This window comes from Trichosurus vulpecula, chromosome 3 (genome assembly GCF_011100635.1).
Source record: "Trichosurus vulpecula isolate mTriVul1 chromosome 3, mTriVul1.pri, whole genome shotgun sequence".
NCBI classification, from domain to species: domain Eukaryota; kingdom Metazoa; phylum Chordata; class Mammalia; order Diprotodontia; family Phalangeridae; genus Trichosurus; species Trichosurus vulpecula.
The window spans coordinates 288,548,789-288,568,413 of NC_050575.1; the positions used below are offsets into that span (position 1 = coordinate 288,548,789).

The following is a 19,625-nucleotide window of genomic DNA, read 5'->3' on the forward strand; positions in this document are numbered from 1 at the left end:
CTGCACAAGCTGGTATTGGCATTGGTTAGAGTTGTCTGAAGAAATCTAGGGTTTTTAGAGGACCACAAGTACATGATGTGGCAGTCAAAACAAGCCAAGGTAGAGCTTCTAGGAATGAGGAGTTGATAACATCTCTGTACTCTGCTCTCAGCAGGCCACATCTAGAGTATTGTGTTTAGTTCTCAGCACCACAACCTGAGACGACAATGTCTGGAGGAGGACAACCAGTGTGATGAAAGACCTTACTTAAGTCTATGCTCAATGAGGCTCAATTGGAAGATCTATGGTTGTTTATTCTGGAAAAGAGAAGATTCAGATGTGAGAATATAGCTTTCTTTAAATATCTGAAAGGCTGTCAGGTAAAAGCGGTATCAGATTTGCTCTGTTTGGCCACAGAGGACAGAAACACAGAATAGTAGGTACAAATTTCAAAGAAGCAAGTTTAGACTTGATGCCAGGAATATATTCCTAACAATCAGAGATGTCCAAAAGTATAAAAGGCTATCCTGGGAGGTAGCAAATTCCTCTTCCTTGAAGGTCTTCAAGCCTAAACCAGATGACCACTTGTCAGGTATGTTATAGTTGGGGTTCCTTTTCAGGTAGAGGTTGGACTAGGAAGTTGTAGAGGCCCCTCTCAGCTCAGAAATTCTTTGAATCTGTGAAGATGCTGTTTCAAACCAGTTTTTCACCAAATTACTTTACAATTTCCCTAGCAGCTCTTGTCAAATAGGGATTCTTTTCCTAATTGGAACGTTAGGTGGTACAAGTAGATAGAATGCTGGACAGGAGAACCTGAAGTCAAATCTAGCCTCGGACACATATTAGTTATGTGACTCTGAACAAGTTAATTACTGCCTGCTTCAATTCCCCCACCTGTAAAATAAGAATTAAGAATAGCACTTACCTCCCAGGGTTTTGTTTTTGGACTTTTTTTGGTGAGGATAAAATACGATATTTATAAAGCATTTTACAACACTTATAAAGTGCTATGTAAATGCTACCTATTAACTGTTAGTTTCTGTTGTTGTGTATATCAAGTATTTAGTTAGAGAGGAATTGTTTCTGATTCTTGTTTGTGTGATCTGTTCCACTGTCATTCTCAAAATATATGCCACGGACCAGATATTCAAATCCCATTGTCGAATATCATCTTCTTAGCCAGCTTTTATTTCCCAAACACATTTCTCTTCTACTTCCCTTGCCTTCAATGAGTAAGAGTGAGGAAAATATAATCTGTATCACCATGATCTTCCATTTCTTACTTAAAATCCTGTAATTCTTGGCAAGACTTTCTAAGTTCCTTAGGTCAATATCATTTATATCCAAGAGACCTGTAAATCTTGGAAAGTTCTCAGTTATGTCTCAGATTCACGTTCTAGGAAGATAATAGACCTCTTTGTTATTATCATGTTAATAAATAGTTGCCTTGCTGCCTTTGAGTAGGGAATCACAAGCCACTAGGATTCTTCTTCCTCTGGCCCTGATGATTTCCCACCTAATAGCTTTTGTAGTTCTCCTTTATCATTCATCAGAAGACCAAAAAAAAATGCCATTTCCTTCTCAAAACAACCACCTCCTTCCTCTTCAGGAAGAGTACCAAACTTTTTTTTTTAAATCTTCCAGTGTATAGGTGTCCTTTTCCTTCTGTTCTTCTGTGTGATATTCTTCCACTTCCCACTGCCCTGACAAGGGTCAAGTTTCTGCTCTGCCATTTTATTTTCCCTCCTCCACTGAAGCCCTACTTCCATATTTTTTTTTTTGAAGAAACACTTCTTTTTCTCCAAAAAAAAACTTATTGTGAAGAGGTGTTTTTGAGTCCCCTTACCTTCTATTCTAGGAAGGAGCATGGCCTACAATTGAAACGTAATTAGTTGGCTACAATAGAAATATAAATACCACACTCAATGCTAGAGAGGGGAAAATTCATGCTACTCTCCGTCCTGATGGAGATTCTCAGCCTTATCTTTTTTTTTTTAATTTTTAAATGACTTTCAAATGTTTACACAACTCCTGAGCACCTCTTTGAGATCTTTATCACCCTCAAAAACTTGACTTCACCAGGCTTCCTTTCTTTTATCTCAACAACTTACTTGCTATATCCTACTTCCTTTCTCCTTTCTCAATGGCCTCTTATTTGTTTCAACAATTTGTTTTACTAACAGCTTGTTTTATGTACTTAACAACTATCTTTTCCGTTTTTGGAAGAACAAGTTCAAACCTCGGCCCTGGTTTAAATGCCACCCCCAACCACTCAGTAGCTGAGTGAAATGAAGTCATTCTTATGGGAAATCTCCCCTTCATCTATAAAATAAGGGAGTCAGACTAGCTGGCCTTTAAAGTCTCTTCCTGCCCTAAGTAGATAACCTTATGATTCTTCCTGAGCCCTTTCCTTCAGGTCCTTACTCTTAATCCTTTTTTGAGTATTCAGTCAACGAGTTCATTCTTAGCCCAAATTTCTTCTCTCTCAGATTCAACTTTTGACTGTCTTCCCAGATCCAGCCCCCTCAAAATCACTTTCTTTCTGTCTCCTATGCCTTTGTCCTGTAATCCTCTCCCAATGAATTAAAAATTAGAATTTTGAGTTTACATGTACCTTAGATACATTTTTTTCAAAGGTACAGTATGGGCAAGCTAAATAAGCTAATGTAAATAAACTGATATTTTTCTATTTAAAAACAGATTGAATGAATTTAAAAAGCAATTAATCTGTTTTCCTCTTTCTCTCCTTTAGGTATTCTGAGCAAAAGTAATTCTCATTTTTAAAAAGGCTTCAAGATTTCCCCACAGTTACCCAGTACCAAGGGTTTATTTTTTTTTTCCCATTTGTCTATTCTATGATCTTGAGCCATCAATCCCAAGTACGGTTATCATATTCTCTATAACAACTCAACAACTCAGAAAATTTGCAGACATGATAAAGGAAGGGGAAAAAAATCATTTTATGGAAATTCAAAGGCCTCAAACTAAGCCCTTTTTGGATAGAGTCCTCACATGAAAGGACCGCTTTATGCTTTTCTATCCCCAGCGCTTGGCACATAATAGGTAATTAATAAATGCTAGTTGACTGAGTAGTTGAATGAATGAAGCATAATATTATATCTCAGAGTTCTGCTGGATACCATAAGCATACAGGTGGGGAAAAAAAGTTGGAAAAATTCTGACTTCCAGAGTCAGGGAATTCCCAGGTATGGGGAAAAGTCTTATGACACTAAGTTGGATGCTACAAGGAGTGTAACAGGAAGACCCCAGAGTCAGGAAAAGCACTTCTAAACTTGAAAATATACGAAAAAATACAAGCAGAAACTTCAACTTCCATGTGGCACAAAGTCACAATGTCCTCTATTCAATCTATCAGAGAATTGCTTCCAAAAGAATATATTTCTAATAAGTTTAAATGTAATGTTTAAATGTAATAAAGGGGAAGAAGGTATTTTTTCCATACATAAATTTATTCGACCATCATATTTCTCTAATAAGTTTGTAGAATATACTTGAATTTGCCCTCTTCTTGTTGGTTTGCACAGAACATGCACTGCTATTCTCTATCTACTTCCAATCATTGTCCTGGAAGCTTGAGGATGTGCACCTCCCACCATGTATAACTGAAGGGTTTGTATTGTATGATGACAAACAGTCCCCAACCTGGCTGCTGAGCCAGAAGAGCTGATGAATCAGAGGCTTATGAGAAATGATGAAGAAAGATTCCCTATTATCTTCTGAGCTACAATTCATCAGTGGATTTTTTTTTTCCATTTTTTCCATTTTTTCCGTTTTTTCTTTTACATTCCTAATTTGGTTTTTAAAATCCTCCTTTAGCTCTTCCAGTAATGCTTTTTGGGCTGGAGACCAGTTCACACTACCTTTTGAGGTATCAGATGTGGGTATAGTGTCATTGCTATCCTCTTCCAAATTGGTATTTTGATCATGCCTGTCTCCATAAAAAGAATCAATGGTCCTCGGTTTTTTTTGTGTGTGTGTTCTTCTTCATGTTGGTTAGCCTTTTCCTGGCTTTACAATAAATTTCTGCTTTTGGGGCTCAGGACTCTCTGTTCCAGCTTTCTTATTCTGGGGATTGTGAGTCTAGTTGTTGGCTTTGTGAATTATAGCCTTCGGTTTCCTGAGGTGCGGGGGAGGAGTCTGGCTACCTGATGTCTCTTTCCCTAGGGTTGCTCTCCAGCACTGTTGCTCTTCAGCAATGGTCTCAGCTCTTTGTAGTTTGAGCTGGTGTCTGGCACTTCCCCTGGGGGAGCAAGAGTACGTCTGGGCTCCTGGTGCTGACCCCTGCTGGCTCTGCCCCTCTGGGACTCAGGAACTCCTCTGAGCTACAATTCAATGCCCCTCTACCTCTTTAGTGAAGACTACTTTGAGCTTCCTTCTGAGAGTGAGATACAAAGACATCTAGACCTATTATTTCCATTAGCTTTTATAGGGTCATAGACCTATGCCCTAGGTAAGCTTGATTCTGGGTTTGGGCTTCCTCTTCTATGTTTACAGCCTTGTATAGGTGTTTGAGTACCCTGAGGTAGAGGTTTTCAAGAGGCCTTATGAGTCTCAAAAGATCTGGAGGCCTGAAAGAAGGCAGCTCAGCATACACCAAATAGACAGTGATGCACATGAAAGGAAATATCTACATTAGAAACAGAGAGACACATCAAAGAAAGGTATAAACAGAAAGATAGTTACCTGGGGGAGGAAACAGTTTCAAAGAGTACAGGAACCACTTGTACCAGAGAAGAATGCCAACTGTACAATCAAAGAAAGACTTCAAGCCAGAAAGTGCCAGGAGCTGTGTTATTCCTTTGCCTGCTAGGTGCATCCCTGTCTTTGTACTCTGAGTTTAAGCCTTCCTCTGGATGTTATGTCTATTTTGTCCTAGGATGAGGGGTATTTGGGGGTGGGGGTGGGAAAATGTTTTATAAGTACTATTGTTACTATGATATTTGAGCAAATGCCTTTGATTAAGAGCTGTTTGACTACCGGCTGATTGTTAATGGGAGGCATTCTAGTTGGGGCTCAGGGGTTACAGTATAAATATATCCTCACATACTTACCCCTAGAACCTTTAGAGCACTGAACTGTCCTTTAGGGAATCCAACAACCTAGCATAAATGAAAGTTGGGTGAGTAACAAGATGAGGCACTACATTTCAATTCAACATGTTGCTAAATGTGAAGAATATGTTTAGGGATATATTTAGAAACAGGGTTCCTATCCTCAAGGAACTTATAATTTATTACAATCTTTGCTTTAATATCACTGTTCCATAAAGTGGAGGATAGCCATGTTCGTAAAACAGAGGAAAATCTTCCTACTAAAAAAATTAACAAGAATCAAGTGAAGCATGAAAAGGTAAACAGGAAAGAGAAATCATAAGGGACTTACTAAAATTGAACTGTTTTGTTTACATTCCTACATGGAAAGATGATGGGTGTAATTCATGAGACCTTTTTCAGTATTAGGGTAGTTGAAGGGAATATACATATATATATATAGACAGAGGGCACAGAGTGAGTTGAACTGAAGGGGTGATATCTAAAAAATTAAATTAAATTAAGGGGTGAGAGAGGACTATATTGGGAGAAGGAGAAAGGGAGAGATAGAATGGGGTAAATTATCTCACATAAAAGTGGTAAGAAAAAGCAGTTCTATTAGAAGGGAAGACGGGGCAGGTGAAAGGGAATGAGTGAATCTTGCTCTCATTGGATTTGACTTAAGGAGGGAATAACATACACATCCAATTGGGTATCTTACCCCACAGGAAAGTAGGGGGAAGGGGATAAGGGAGCGGGGGGGGGGGAGGGGAAATGACAGAAAGGAGGGCAAATAGGGGGAGGAGGTAATCAAAAGCAAACACTTTTGAAAAGGGACAGGGTCAAGGGAGAAAATGGAATAAAGGGGGACAGGATAGTATGGAGGGAAATATAGTTAGCCTTTCACAACACTATTGTTAAGGAAGTGTTTTACAGAATGATACAGAATGATACATGTGTGGCCTATGTTGAATTGCTTGCCTTCCCAAGGAGGGTGCATGGGGAGGGAAGAAGAGAGAGAACTTAGAACTCAAAGTTCTAAAAACAAATGCTCAAAAAAAAAGTTGTTCTTACATGCAACTGGGAAATAAGATATACAAGCAATGGGGCGTAGAAATCTATCTTGCCCTAAAAGAAAGTTAGGGGAAAGGGGATGAGGTGGGGGGCGGAGTAGGGTGACAGAAGGGAAGACAGACTGGGGAAAGAAGCAATCAGAATATATGCCATCTTGGGGTGGAGTGGGGTAGAAATGGGGAGAAAATTTGTAACTCAAAGTCTTGTGAAAATCAATGCTGAAAACTAAAAGTATTAAAAAATAATTAAAGAAAAAATTGGCTGGTGACTTTTTTCAGTTGAATGATAAGAATTCAGTTGAATGGCAACAAGTCAGAGCAAAGGGAGTTGAGAAGGTAATGGGAGGGGACAAAATTAAAATTCCAAGTAGAAATGGCTTTTTTTCAAGTGTTATGGAGAGAGAGGGAGGATAGTTAATGAGGATGATGTAATCTACTAAAAAAAAAATCAAGCTGGGGAGACATTGGAATATTTGTAGTCAGTAGGAAAATAAAATAGTAGTGAGAAAATGAAGATTAGAAAAAGGAGATAACAGTTAAGGGAATCTGCTGGACAAGGTGGCAGGGAATGGGATCAAGGGTGTAAGGCCATCTTCTGGCCATCTTCTTTGCCATTGCACATGTCCCATTGCTGCCTTTCTAATTCTTGCTTATGGAACAAATCCATAGTGTCATTGCTCCTAGAAATATCCCTTATTGCTGCACCTAGTGTCACAATGATTTCTCATAACAAAAGAACCCAGCTACTACTTCCTTACTAAAATGTAAGCATCTTGAAAGCCAGGACTGTTTAGTTTTGGATTTGTATCCCTAAGTGCTTAGAACATTTTATTAGGTGCTTAATAAATGTCTTTAAACTAATTTTTAAAAAATCATTGCTCATTAGGCTCAGTGTAAAACAGAAGGCAGTTTAAGAGCACTCATTAATAGTTTCCTAAAGACCTGTTTCCATTCTCTGCTGCTTGACTGCCCCAGAACCCTGGCAAGGGTAGAACACAGGATGAACAGCAGCAGCTGACATTTCAATAGTGTTTTATGACTTACAAAATGTTTTCCCTGCAACTGAGCACAGGCAAGTTGGGGTTTGATCAGGGCAGAGAATAACAGGTCCATCATCTTCCTCATTCTGGACACCACAAAAATAAATTACTTTTTGGGGGGGAGGGGTCTTATTGCACTGTTAATTTCTATTAACCTTGAAGGCCACCAAAAACTGAAAATCTTTTTCTTTTTCCCAAGTAAAATCAACAGTATTTATCAAGAAGATATTATGTGCCAGGTACTGGACTAAGTGCTAGGGAATACAATGAAAGACAAAAGCCCCTGTCCTCAAGGAGTCTAGTGGAGGAGACAACATGCAAACAACCATGTACGAACTATAAACAGGATAAATTAGAGAAAATCACAGATGGAAGTACAAGCATTAAGGGAAGATCAAGAAAATCTTCTTTTAGACAGCGGGATCAGAAGTGGGACTCTAAGGAAGCCAGGAGACAGAGATGAGGAAGTAAAGAATTCCAGGCATAAGGGACAGCATAGTCAGAAGGCATACTTATGCGAGGGAGGAAGAAGGGGACTGACTGCTTCCTTGCCCAGTGAGAGAGGCTATAGAAGTGGACAGAGCACTGGGCATGGAGCCAGGAAGACTTGAGTTCAAATCCAGGCTCAGATACCTTCTAGCTGTGAGACTGTGGGCCAGTCACTTAACTTTAGTCTGCCTCATAATAATAACACCTACCTCTCAGGGTTGTTGTAAGGATCAAATGCAATAATAATCGTGAAGCACTTAGCACAGTGCCTGGAACACAGTAAGTACTATATAAATGTTAGTCATGATTATTAGCTGTTATCTCCATTTTACAGATGAAGAAGCTGAGATTCAGAAAGGTTAAGTTGGTCACCCAAGATCACACAGTAATAAGTGTCAGAGCCAGGATCTGAGCCCAGTTCTCCTGATTTCAGGTCAATCACCCCAACATGCTTCTATTAAGACCCTTCTGAGTACAAAGAGACACTGTGTAAGGGAATACAAAGGCAAAAAACAAAAACAGTGCTATACTAAGCTGCCTCTCACAAAGAACTTTTCTACCAACCACTCTCATTGAGATGAGGAAACAGATCAGGAAAACTGAAGTTCACAAGTCTGACTCCCTCTGTGGCTACACAGACAATAAAAATCAAAATCAGCTTTCAAGCCGGGTCTTTGGGACTCCAAGCCTTGTGCTTTTTCCACTGAACAGGAAGGAAACAAATATTTCTTAATCACCTTAGTACCACCTATGTGCCAAGAACTGTGTTAAGCGCTTTACAACTACTATCTCATTTGAACAACCCTGGAGATAGAACAACCCTGGAGATAGGTGCCTTTCGTGGGTAGCAAGGATATAGAACTAGGGTAGTAGTTAAGGAAATCAGCGTCAGCATGTGGGCTGTAGGAAGGGAAGGGTATTTTGCTTAGAGGGGCCAAAATGGCCCATTTGGCTAACCAAGTTCAAGTGCAAACATCAAGATTCCAACCAAAGGGAGGATGGGAAGGCAAAGCTTTCTTTAGTTTACAATATTCTTTCAACCATGGGAACTGGTCTAAAAGGCTGACAAAGCCCTTTAAATAAACCCATAGGATGTACATAGCACAAAGCAACCCTATAATTTTCTCAAGGTCTAAAACCAAGTAGTGATGCTCCAGAGCTATTGCATTTAAAAAACCATACACACGGCTCATTTCTTTCTGCATAGATTAAAAATAAAACAAACAACCCACCACCACTTTAGCTGGAGTGACAAAAGAAACTATTTTAAAAGCTCAGTTCTCTGACTGTACCCGTAGGACATCCCACATTTCCATCCCATTAGAGAGAGGACTGAAAGAAAGATCTTAACTTTTCTCTCTTGTTGGCCTGAGATGGGAGAAGATAGCATAACCATGGACTGTCTAATGCTTCCCTAATTACTGCATGACTCAGGTTATATGCTTTGGAGTAATAAAAAGAAAAAGCAGGAAGTCAGGGGAATCTCTATCTTTTCCCTTCCTTCTTTTCTTCCCCTCTCCCCACATGTGTAGTATGCTCTAAGGAACAATTACTGGGACTACAGAGTGATATAGGTACTGTGATTTAAAGGAAGGATTGATGGATTTGGAGTTAGAGGACCTAGGTTCAACCCCCGGATCTGCCACTTAACTTCACTGGGCTTCAGTTTCTCTACCTATAAAATGATGAAGTTGTACTTGATAAGCTCATAGGCCTTATCTATAGTTAGTCAGGTTGTGACCTCTTTGAGTAGAAGATATTATTATCAGAAAAAATGAAATCATACATCAATCAGATCCTTGACAAAATGACACATACGGTATTCTCAATTCAATTATATCAGATTTGAGATACTACTGATTTTGACAGCTTGCTGATTTTCTAATACCAATTGCAACGAAAAAACCAAAATTTCTAAAAGCCCCCAAACTGAGAAGTGTTTGATTTGACCCTGATAAAACAAGTTATTTTGGGATAAGCAAAACAGGACAAGATATTACCTTCTCTGCTAGATGAGTTGGTCAGAAACCTCAAAGAAATGAGGCATAAAAGTTAATAATGAACACTCAGCAGAGTTTGGTGATTTTTTTTTCTATTTTCTTTGTCATTTACAAATGCCTATAGGTCTGGAGATGGGGACCTTGATTTCCTTAAGGCTAGGGACTTAAAGACAACAGATTATAAGGCACTCACAAAGACAAAAGCACTCTGATTGAATAATCATTTGGCTGGTAATCTCCTTACCTTCCTACCAAAGAAGATCTCAGCTGACAAGTGTTTTGATAAAGCTTTGAGTGGGGTGATCCACTTTGCCCTTAAGAAGCTAATTTTTTCCACATTGATTATACCAGTTTACTTCCATTCTCAATTATTTCATCCTTATTAGCCCATAAGCCCCAACTGACTGGACTTACCTGAACCTTAGCAGGAATCAAAGGTAATGGCATAAAATTTTGGCCTTTTGACAAGGAGTAGTTTTTTGACACTTTCTTTGCTGCCTCCCTCTTTGCAGAGAGAAGAAAACAGCAAAAGCAAGGCTCCCTTTCATATTACATATGTACTCATAAAGGAAGAAAATAGTTTCCTTTAGCCCAGGAGTAGGGAACCTGCCTTAGCCCCTAGGAAGGGGATTCTTTGCCTTTTCTGTGTCGTGGTCCCCCCTTTGGCACTCTGGTGAGTGCTATAGGCCCCTCCTCAGCATAATGATTTTAAACATAAAATACAATACACAGGATCACAAAGGAAACAAGTTATGCTGAAATAGTCAGCAAAATATCCATTTTCATAAAACAAGCTCATGGAAAACAGGTTAAGAGCTCCTGCTAGGATATCATAACTCCACAAATTAAGAACAAAAGCTTATATCATTGCAAAAGAAACATGATGAGTAAAAACCACTCCCACAGAACAGTAGAAACCTGAGTAAGGATATAATTTTACAGTTACTTTGAAATAATGACTAAAAGGACACTTATTAAATGCTTACAATGTATGTGCAAAGCACTGGAGATATAAATAGAAAAGGAAGACAGTCCCTGCTCTCAAAGAGCTCACATTCTGGTATTTAACACATATAGGTGGTTTCATTGGTATAGCACATAGCTGACTCATTATCTCCATAAGAGTTGCTACCTTGATGAAGAAGTATGGCTGCAGGGGCCAGGCTGGTAGCAGGGCTAGTAGTTTGAAGAACACTCTTATTCCCAGGGACCTTAGCCTTGCCTGCCAGTCATTGGTACTTGGTCAAGGGTTGATGGTAGTGGGGATGGTGGCCCTCTTCTCCACAAGAGTTGCTTCCTTGATAATGGCTTCTTCCATAGCTAATGACTTGGAGCAGGGGTGGGGAACCAAACTTCAAGTTTGGATTCAGTCAAAGAGCCATACTTGAGAGGGTAAAAGGCCACATGTGGCCTTGAGGCTGTAGGTTCCCCACCCCTGACTGGAGGATACTTTTTATTCTTGGGACTCTTGGACTCAGGGTGTTACGCAGTCTCCACCAGGATCTGAAGGAAGGCATTTTGACCTGGCTGGCACATTCTGCCTCCTGTCTCTCCCTCCAGGTGCCTTATTGCTTCAGCTGTCCCTGTCAATGGCAGTAAGTGTTGGTAGAGAGGGTAAATCTTTTCTCTACAAATGTTGCTCCCCAGGATGACCAGTGCCAGGCTGGGCTCAAAGCAAGGCAGGTGCTCGAAAGAGTATTACTATTCCCAGGGCTCTTGTACTTACCTTCCGTTCACAGACAATTGGTCAGAATTGTTGGTAGTACCAACAATTTAAATATAAATGAAGTACCTACTACGTATCAAACATTGTGCCAAATGCTGGGGATACAAAAAAAGGCTAAAAAAACAGTCCCAAATCGTAGACCGACGGGCCCATTGGCTCTACACGATTTTCCCCTGAAAATATGTACACTTATTCTCCCATCACCATATCCACTGCCCGCCTTGCAGCATCTATAGACACTTCCCCTGCAGCCCTGCTAAGCACCTGTGCTACAAAGCCACTCTCTGTCCCTGCCTGAGGCAAAACTTCGTGGTTTCTATTCAAATAGTTATTAGGCATTCACTGTGTACAGGGCTTCAAGGAAGCACAGTGTAGGACAGCAGAAAGAAGACCAGATTGGGAGTCACAGATTTAAAGCTACAAAGGATCTCTGAGGTCATCTAGCCAACTCCCTCATTTTATTGATGAGAAAACTGAGGTCAAGAGAAGTTAAGTGACTTGCTTAATGTCACATTGTTAGTATTTGAGGCAGAATTTGAACCCAAACCCCCTTCAAGTCAAGTCTTCCTGACTTGAAGTCCAATTTGGGCTTAGCAGCTTATTGCGTGACTTCAGCAAATTGCTTTCTAACTTCAGACTTTAGCTTCTTCCCTGTAAAATGAGGCTCTAAAGTCTATATGGGTGACACAAAGATAAATAAGACAGTAATTGTGCTGTGTAACTATTTGTGTAATGGCATTACACAAAATGTGCTTATTGTTCAGAGGAAGATGTCACTGAGATTAGGTGTGGCTTCATGGAGGCCTACTACACTAGGCCTCTATTTCATCTGGCATAGAACATAGGGGTGGACTAGGTCCTTAGTGTCCCTTCCAAGACTTACATTACACACCTTGGTATGATGCCATCTTCTTTAGTGCCTTCTTCCTGCCTTCTATCACAACCTACTCAACAAAAAGATTCAAGTGTAAACAACCGGTACCTTAATGGAGATAACAAAGAAGCAAAGTTCTAAATCTCAATCTGTGAGCAACAGATTGCCCCAGAGTTACTGAAAATGGGTCCTTACCTAGCCATGTACTATCAGCAGACAGAGCTCTAGGCCTGAAATCACTGAGACATTTACCAGCTGTGTCACCCTGGGCAAGTCACTTAACTCCGTTTGCCTCACTTTCCTCATCTATAAAATGAGAAGGAAATGGCAAAGCACTCCAATATCTTTGCCAAGAAAATCCCAAATGGGGTCACAAAGAGTTGGAAAGGACTAAAATGACTGAACAAACCACTATCTCAAAGTCTACTAATAATAACACAACTTCTAAGATGTGGTTGGTCTGTGAAGTGTTTTGACATTAAAAAAAAGTCAGAAGGTCATCCAGGGAAAAGGAACTTGAGGATGTTTTTCCATTTGAAAGCTTGGGATCTTATGTCCAAGATAAAAGAACAGAGTTTCTACTGCAGAATTCAAGGGATGGGGATAGAGGAGTGTACCCCTTGCTGTGACAATGCTCATCATTTCCCTGTCCTTAGCTATGTCTACATAAACACTGCCCAGATTCTGTAGATTTAGTTCCAGGTGATCTTTGTCTTTAAAGAACTGGGAGAAGGTAAATATTTAATTAAAATAAGTAGGGGGGAAGGGCAAGGGTTTGTAACAGGGGTACCTATACAAAATATGACTAAAGTGATTGATTACATTTGACAGTAGCTGATGGAAAGAGGTGCCTAACACTTCTTTCACCTTGTATGTAATTCTTATTTACCAAGTTCAGTTTTTTTAGGTTTTCCCCACTTAGAGTTTCCTCCTACAGATTTTTTCCCCTTTGCATTTAGTGACTTGTCCACTGTTTTCCCCATAATTTTTCTATGAGAAAAATACAGAAAAGTTAATTGAATTTTTTTTTACTATTCTAAAAGTTGCCTCAAGATTCCGGCAGATAAAAAAAGAAAGGCAGAACCAGAAAGGTAATTTTTCAGTGCCCAGAACTTTTCTTTATGTAGTCATCTATCACCATGGCTTGATTTTTCAAACTTCAAAATTACACCAGACATGATGGAAACAAAAACCCCAGTAACTCTTCCATGTATTAAGGATATCCGCATCACCTAATTCATCTAGAACTTTTCCATTCTGTTGAGAAATGAGTATCTATGAGAGTCGGCCTGACTTAATCAATAGTGTTGGGCTTACCAAGACTTGGGTTCAAATCCTGCCTCAAACAAGAGTTAATGGTCCAGTGAAAGCATGTCACTTAAACTTTCTGTGCCTCAGGCAACACCCTAGGACTTACTTACTAAGGCAGCCCAAGCACCTGGAACTCACCATGCTAACCAAATCACAGTCCCTTCCTGTATTTGCATACATGCATCATCCTATAATGCTGACTGGTAAAATGGAAAAATCTTTTCTTCCTAGCAGTACTGGGCTGAAACATTCTTAGGAAACCACTGATCTGGATTCTTATCTTATAGGAGGGAGGTTATATTGGCAGATTAATTAAAGTATCTAGAGATGGGATTTAATTCTTTTGCTGTTTCCAAAATAGAACTGATTGTTCTTTGCTAACTGAAAGTGTGCTATGGGAGCTAGTCATCTGATCCAGCACATAGCCCAACACAGTAGGCACCTTTCATAGTCAGCCTTCAGAGGATAACAGGGGTAAAGTGGAAATTTGGAGTCATAGCACCTGGGTGCTGTTCCAGTACTGGCATTTACTAGCAGTATGATTTTGGGTAAGGCCCTTTATTTACCTCCTTAGACCTACTTTTCTCCATCTGTAAAAGTAAAGGGGCTATAAGTGATGTATTTGGAACCAGAGGACCCAGGTTCAAATCCTGCCTCTGCCATTTACCACTCATTGACATTGGGCAAGTTGACCTCTTTGGGCCTCAGTTTCCTCATCTATAAAATGAGTTGATTGAATTAGATGACTTCTAAGGTTCCCTCTAGCCCTAAATCGGTGATACTAAGGATGGATGGAACTATTTCAGCCTCAGGATTTAACCTTAGTTTAAACTTTGCAGACCTTGCTGAGCAAGTGGGACAAAACAAACTCCTTTGATGAAATTGTTACAAGATACAGGCAGAGCCCTGAGAGTCTCTTTTGGAGAGGAGGGGGAGGGATTTGGACTGGCACTCTTCTGCCAACTGCTCCTGGGACCCTGTGTTCCCTTGGAGAGTAAGTATGTGAGCTGAGCCATTAATGGGGCATGACTCCTGCTGGACACACAGATGGTGGACGCTTATATCTGAGCAGTGCCAGGGTCTTGGGGCATCTCAATAATGTCTTTTATAACCTTCTTATTCCATGAAGTCAATATAAACTATAACATGACTGTGTTTCCTTGGGGGTCCTCTGGAATAGGGAAAGAGATAAGAATCTTAATGAAAAGTGAGAGAAAAGCAATACCTAAGTATGGGTGGAGATTTCCTGGAGTAAATCTCCACCTGGTGTCAAAATTAACAAGCCAAAATTGTGAAAATTTATTAAATGTTACAGGCAAACAACCTTCTCATATTTTAAGACCCTACCCCAATTCTAGAAGAATCTGGGCCAAGATGGGGGGCGGGGAGAAAGGAGAGGTGTCGCATTTATAACCACTTCCTAAAAAGTAGCTACTATCCACCCCCTCCTACCTCAGGTGAGGTATACTCTCTACTCTCCCTGTCTTCACATATGGGGTTCAAAACTCTCATCTTGGTTGTACTTAATAGGAAGAAAGCATAGTCTGAATTGTTGTAAGACCAAGAAATAGGCCTAAAGAATGTAGGAGAGAAAGCAGGTTAAATATCACTACAGGGTTTGGAGATGGTTTTGCATCATCCCACACCTCCTGTCCCACTTCCCCTAAGTACCCTTCACTATTAGAGTCATTCCTCTCTGGTTCAGCTTGGAGCAGAAGCATGGAGATAGGTTAGAGAGGCAGAGTCAAGGTGAATGGATGTCTGCCTAGCACTGTGCTGCTCCACTCCACTGAAGCCAGAGCCCACTCCAACACAGCCCACCACTCCACCACCATCAGCACCCTTCCCCAAACCAAAATTCACTGCCCTCTGCCCCATTCTCAAAGTGATATGCCTCGGTATAAAGGAGTTCATGACAATAGATAATAACAGGTTAAGGAGATAAGTCTCTCAGGTAGCAGCAATTAAGTGGAGCTTTCTTGGAATAAGGAATCAACAAAAGGGAGGCTTCTAATGATCAGTATTTGAAAAGAATGGGGACTAAGAAGACACTTTTCCAGCCCTGCCCCAATCGTATCAGGCCACATCAACTTCCTTCTCTGTCAGCTTAACTCCACTATGGAAACGGAATGCCTGTAGAGCCTGAATTGCTTATCCGGCCTCAGTCTACCCTTTCCTCAGTACATCCCACGTGCAAGCTCAGTCCCTGGGTGGGACCAGTGCCCCTCCCCACTCGAGCTTATCATAAGACTGCCGTCCTGAGTTCTTCGCCTTAAACCTCTCAGGTTCAGCCTACTTCATTCTTTGATTCTTCGCCCCTTTCCAACATCTGTGCTTGAGCGCGTTTTAAAATGCTTTCATAAGTGAGCAATTGAGGACTCGAGCAATCAGTGGGAGGCTAAGTCTTCCTCTCAACTTAGCAGGCGAGTTACACTTATCATGGGGAAAAGAGAAAGGAGTTAAGAGAGGATCCACCTGTCTAAAACCAGGAATTAATGAAGCCGGCACATCCAGCCAGCCCATCTTTACTGTCACAGGGACTTGGAGAGATGATCTAATCCTTCCCTCAGCATCCTATTTACCTCATCAAACCCATCTCATCCCCAAAACATCCTGGGCCATTGTTCAGAATCTTCAGAGGAAGTTCCTCCCTCCGTAAAAACCAAAAATTCCTTCCCTGACACATAGCCCAAATCCCCAACTTCCCTGGAGTGTGGCTGAACCTCGCTCCGGGCAGTAATCAAGTATACATTCCAGACGGAGAGCCGGTCTGGTTCCGCCCCGAGCCAAGATCGGAGACACACACAGAGGAGAGCTTTGCGTATCCCCCGGCTACTGTGAGCTTAGTAGACAAAACAAGGGAGGGGAGAAGAAAAGGCCCCAGAGCTTTCACACCGTACTCCCTCCGCCAATTTCAAACCTCCAGTTTGGGGAAAGTGGGAGTTCTAGCTGCCGTTCAGCTGGGAGGCAGGGGGCCACAAGTACCTGCTGGCAGTTCGACAGCAGGTATTGAGGCTGCTGGGAGTCAGCTGTCCCTGAGGCTGGGGAAGCTGACGGGGGGCAACAGCTGCTGCCATTGAGAGGGACTGGGGAGCAGCTTTAATTCCGGGGGGGAGGAGCAAGGCTGCAGCGCTCCCAAAGCAGGTCACGGAACAACGGGGCGAGAAACGAGACAGCCCAGCTTGGGGTGGGCTGCTCGGAGAGAGAGGGGAGTGAGCATCAGAGGTAGCTCCAGGGGCGTGCACGGGTGGGGAAAAAGGTACCTCTGCCAGAAGAGGGGACAACCGGCCAAGAGCCTGCGCAGCTCGTTCTTCAGCCTCCAGAAATCCCCATCCAGGTATCTGTGCAAGGAGGAGTCTCCTAGTCCCAAGTCCCGGGCGGGCTCTGGCTCCATTGTGCTGCTTTCCCTTAGGCTGCTCGGGCGGCTGTGGCTGCGCCCGCAGTCGCAGCTCTGGGAGCCTTCACTCCCGGGCTCGCTCGGCCCCTCCTCGCCACCTGCTGACAGCTTCACGGCTGCAGCGGCCCGAGCCCCACGGCCTCAAGCTGCTCCAGTTGCAGCGGGGGCGGCGGCAGCCGCGGTGACTAGGACATTGCCGTATTGCCACCTCTCCCCGGCCCACTCCACGTCACGTGGGTGATAGGCACATTTCCCCCCCTCCTTTCATTTCTTGCCAGTAAGCTCTCCCATTTCCCCTTGCTCTTCACCTCTCCCGACCCCTTCTTTCACATCAACCCCTTCCCCCTTCCTACCTGTTCTTGCCCCCTTTTCTCTCCCTAATAGCCTCTCTCTTCTCCCTTCTTTTCCACTTCTTACTTTGCCCCAACTCCCACGCTCACTACTCCCACCACCTATTCATAATCCCCTCCAGGTGTGGGGAACGGGGGGGGGGGGATGGGGTGGGCGGGGGGGGGGGGAGGTGCTGACCAAAACAGGTACTCGACCACATGCGGGAGCTAGGTGCTGAGATATAAATCAAGTCCCTGCTTTAACTTGTGGTTGTGATTGTCAGGGCTGAATGAGATATACGTAAAGCTCGTTGGGATCTATATGTGTCAGAGATGATGATCATGGTGATAGTGGCCAACTCCCTTCCCAGACCATCCTTGCAAGATCTTTCTAGACAACGAAGAGTTTGTTATCCCTAAAAACAAAAGGATGTGTCCCACTCTCAACAGAACCTCAAGCACGTTTTGCCTCCTTCCACTGAAATGTCTATTCAAACTGTCCACAATTTTCAATGCAACCTGAGGCCACAGGAAGAAAAAGGGGTGGGAGGTAGTGGGGCTGAGAGTGAAGTCCTTCTTAAAATAAGCTTTGATGGCCCCAGGCTGAACTTGAGCACCCACAGTTTAGAGTTTTAAGGAAGGAAGATGAGATAGGAAGAGGAAAGGGAAGATTGAGCCGTTGTGGCTAACGAAGGCTCTCCCGTTTGTTTTTGTTTTTTACTATGCAGGACTCAGAAAATTCAGTTGGTATGAAGGATAGGATGTTCATGGTGTTTGTGATAAGTTCCTATTAAAACGGGATAGATAAACCAAGGCAAGCAAGCATAGTCCTTCTTTACCTTTCTTCCTTCCTGGAGACTTAACCAGTACCCAACCTCTGTCCTGTCTCCAAGACAGGCCTAAAACTGATCTGGATATCTGATTATGAGCAGAGTAGGTCTGCCTATTTCTTTCTTCCTCATAGAGCTCACTAACTCTAATTCAGACCCAGCCTTCTCTTAAAGAACTAGATGGTATCCCTGAAAGCTTCTCCAGCAGCATTTAGCACTACCTTATCAGGTATTGCTGGTTGGTGGAGAGAAGAATCTAGAGAAATTTGGAAAGAGATCAAGGCTGTGCCAAGCAGGCTAGAGAAGCCAGGAGACAGGTCCAAGAATTAGACTATAGTTAATAATACATAATGGATTTATTAGGTTCTTCTTTACCCAATAAGGAAAATCAGATAGGTCTAGGACAGGGGTGGGGAACCTGTAGCCTCAAGGCCACATGTGGCCTTCTAGGTCCTTGGGTATAGCCTTGTGACTGAGTGCAAGTTTTCAAAACAAATCCTTTTAAGGGGTTTGTTCTGTGAAGTTTGGATTCAAAGGGCTGCACTTGAGGACCTAGAAGTCCACATGTGGCCTCAAAGCCAAAGGCTCCCCACCCCGGTCTAGGATTTTAGTCTCCTGACTCCCAGTCTGATGCTATCATCATGAAACTTTGCTTTGTTTCTAGATTTAAAAGCAAATTTAATTTCCTTTTTCTTTTTGGTTTGGATTTTGTTCCCTTAATTTGCATGATGTACACATGCTGTTCATCTTCAAGGTGGTACCACAGATTGTGTGGGGGTGTGTTTGAAAAGACCAGCACTGTTTTCATGTTCAACATAATAAAAATTCTCTTATTTGGAACCGACTCGCAGAGGCTGGCCTGTTCTGCCCTTCTGCTTCTTAGAATCATCGTTTCCTCAATATTTGTTGAAAACAGTTTGACTGTGGCTGCTGCTTGCCAGGCTGATCTGTCTGCCACTCCTGTTAACTAGCAGTTTCTGGTTACACAGTTCAATGTGTCTTTTAAGTGTTTCATCTAATTTAGAGAGTTAAATCAATCCCCTTACCTCTAATCCTATACCTCACTCCCTTAGTACCCTGCCAGTCTCCCATCCGTCTACTTCTTCATCCAGATCTCTCAGTGCAGAAGTCCACTCCTTCCTCACCGTTGTCTTTTCAAATCCTTCAGGCCTCAGCTCAGCTGTTCCTTCTGGAAGAACCCTGTCCTGATGCCCTAAGTTGGTAGCACTTTCTCTTTTCTTCTCAAATGATCATCTCTCTATCATGTTTCTATGTTGCATCCTCCACCTCCAGGAGAATATAAGCTCCTTGAAGGCGCTGAGTTAATCACTGGGGATACAAAGAAAGGCAAAAAAGCAGTCCCCGCCCCCAATGAGCTCACAGTCTTAAGGGGAGACAATATGAAACAAATTACATAAGAGGGGTTGGGAAAGGCATCCTGTCGAAAGTGAGATTTTAGTTGGGACCTGAAGGAAGCCAAGAGGCAGAGGTGAGAAGGAAGAGCATTCCAGGCATAGGGGACCAAC

At 42.2% G+C, this 19,625-nt stretch overlaps 1 protein-coding gene across 1 annotated transcript in view; it reads right to left on the minus strand.

Moving 5' to 3' along the window:
- The window catches only part of ACOXL (acyl-CoA oxidase like), a 531,229-nt gene extending 514,292 nt beyond the window's left edge, over positions 1-16,937 (minus strand). The window contains exon 1 of the mRNA XM_036753019.1: positions 16,807-16,937. Within this exon, the coding sequence (XP_036608914.1) occupies positions 16,807-16,937 (131 nt within the window). The remainder of the gene's footprint in view (positions 1-16,806) is intronic.
- Positions 16,938-19,625: the final 2,688 nt, after the last annotated feature.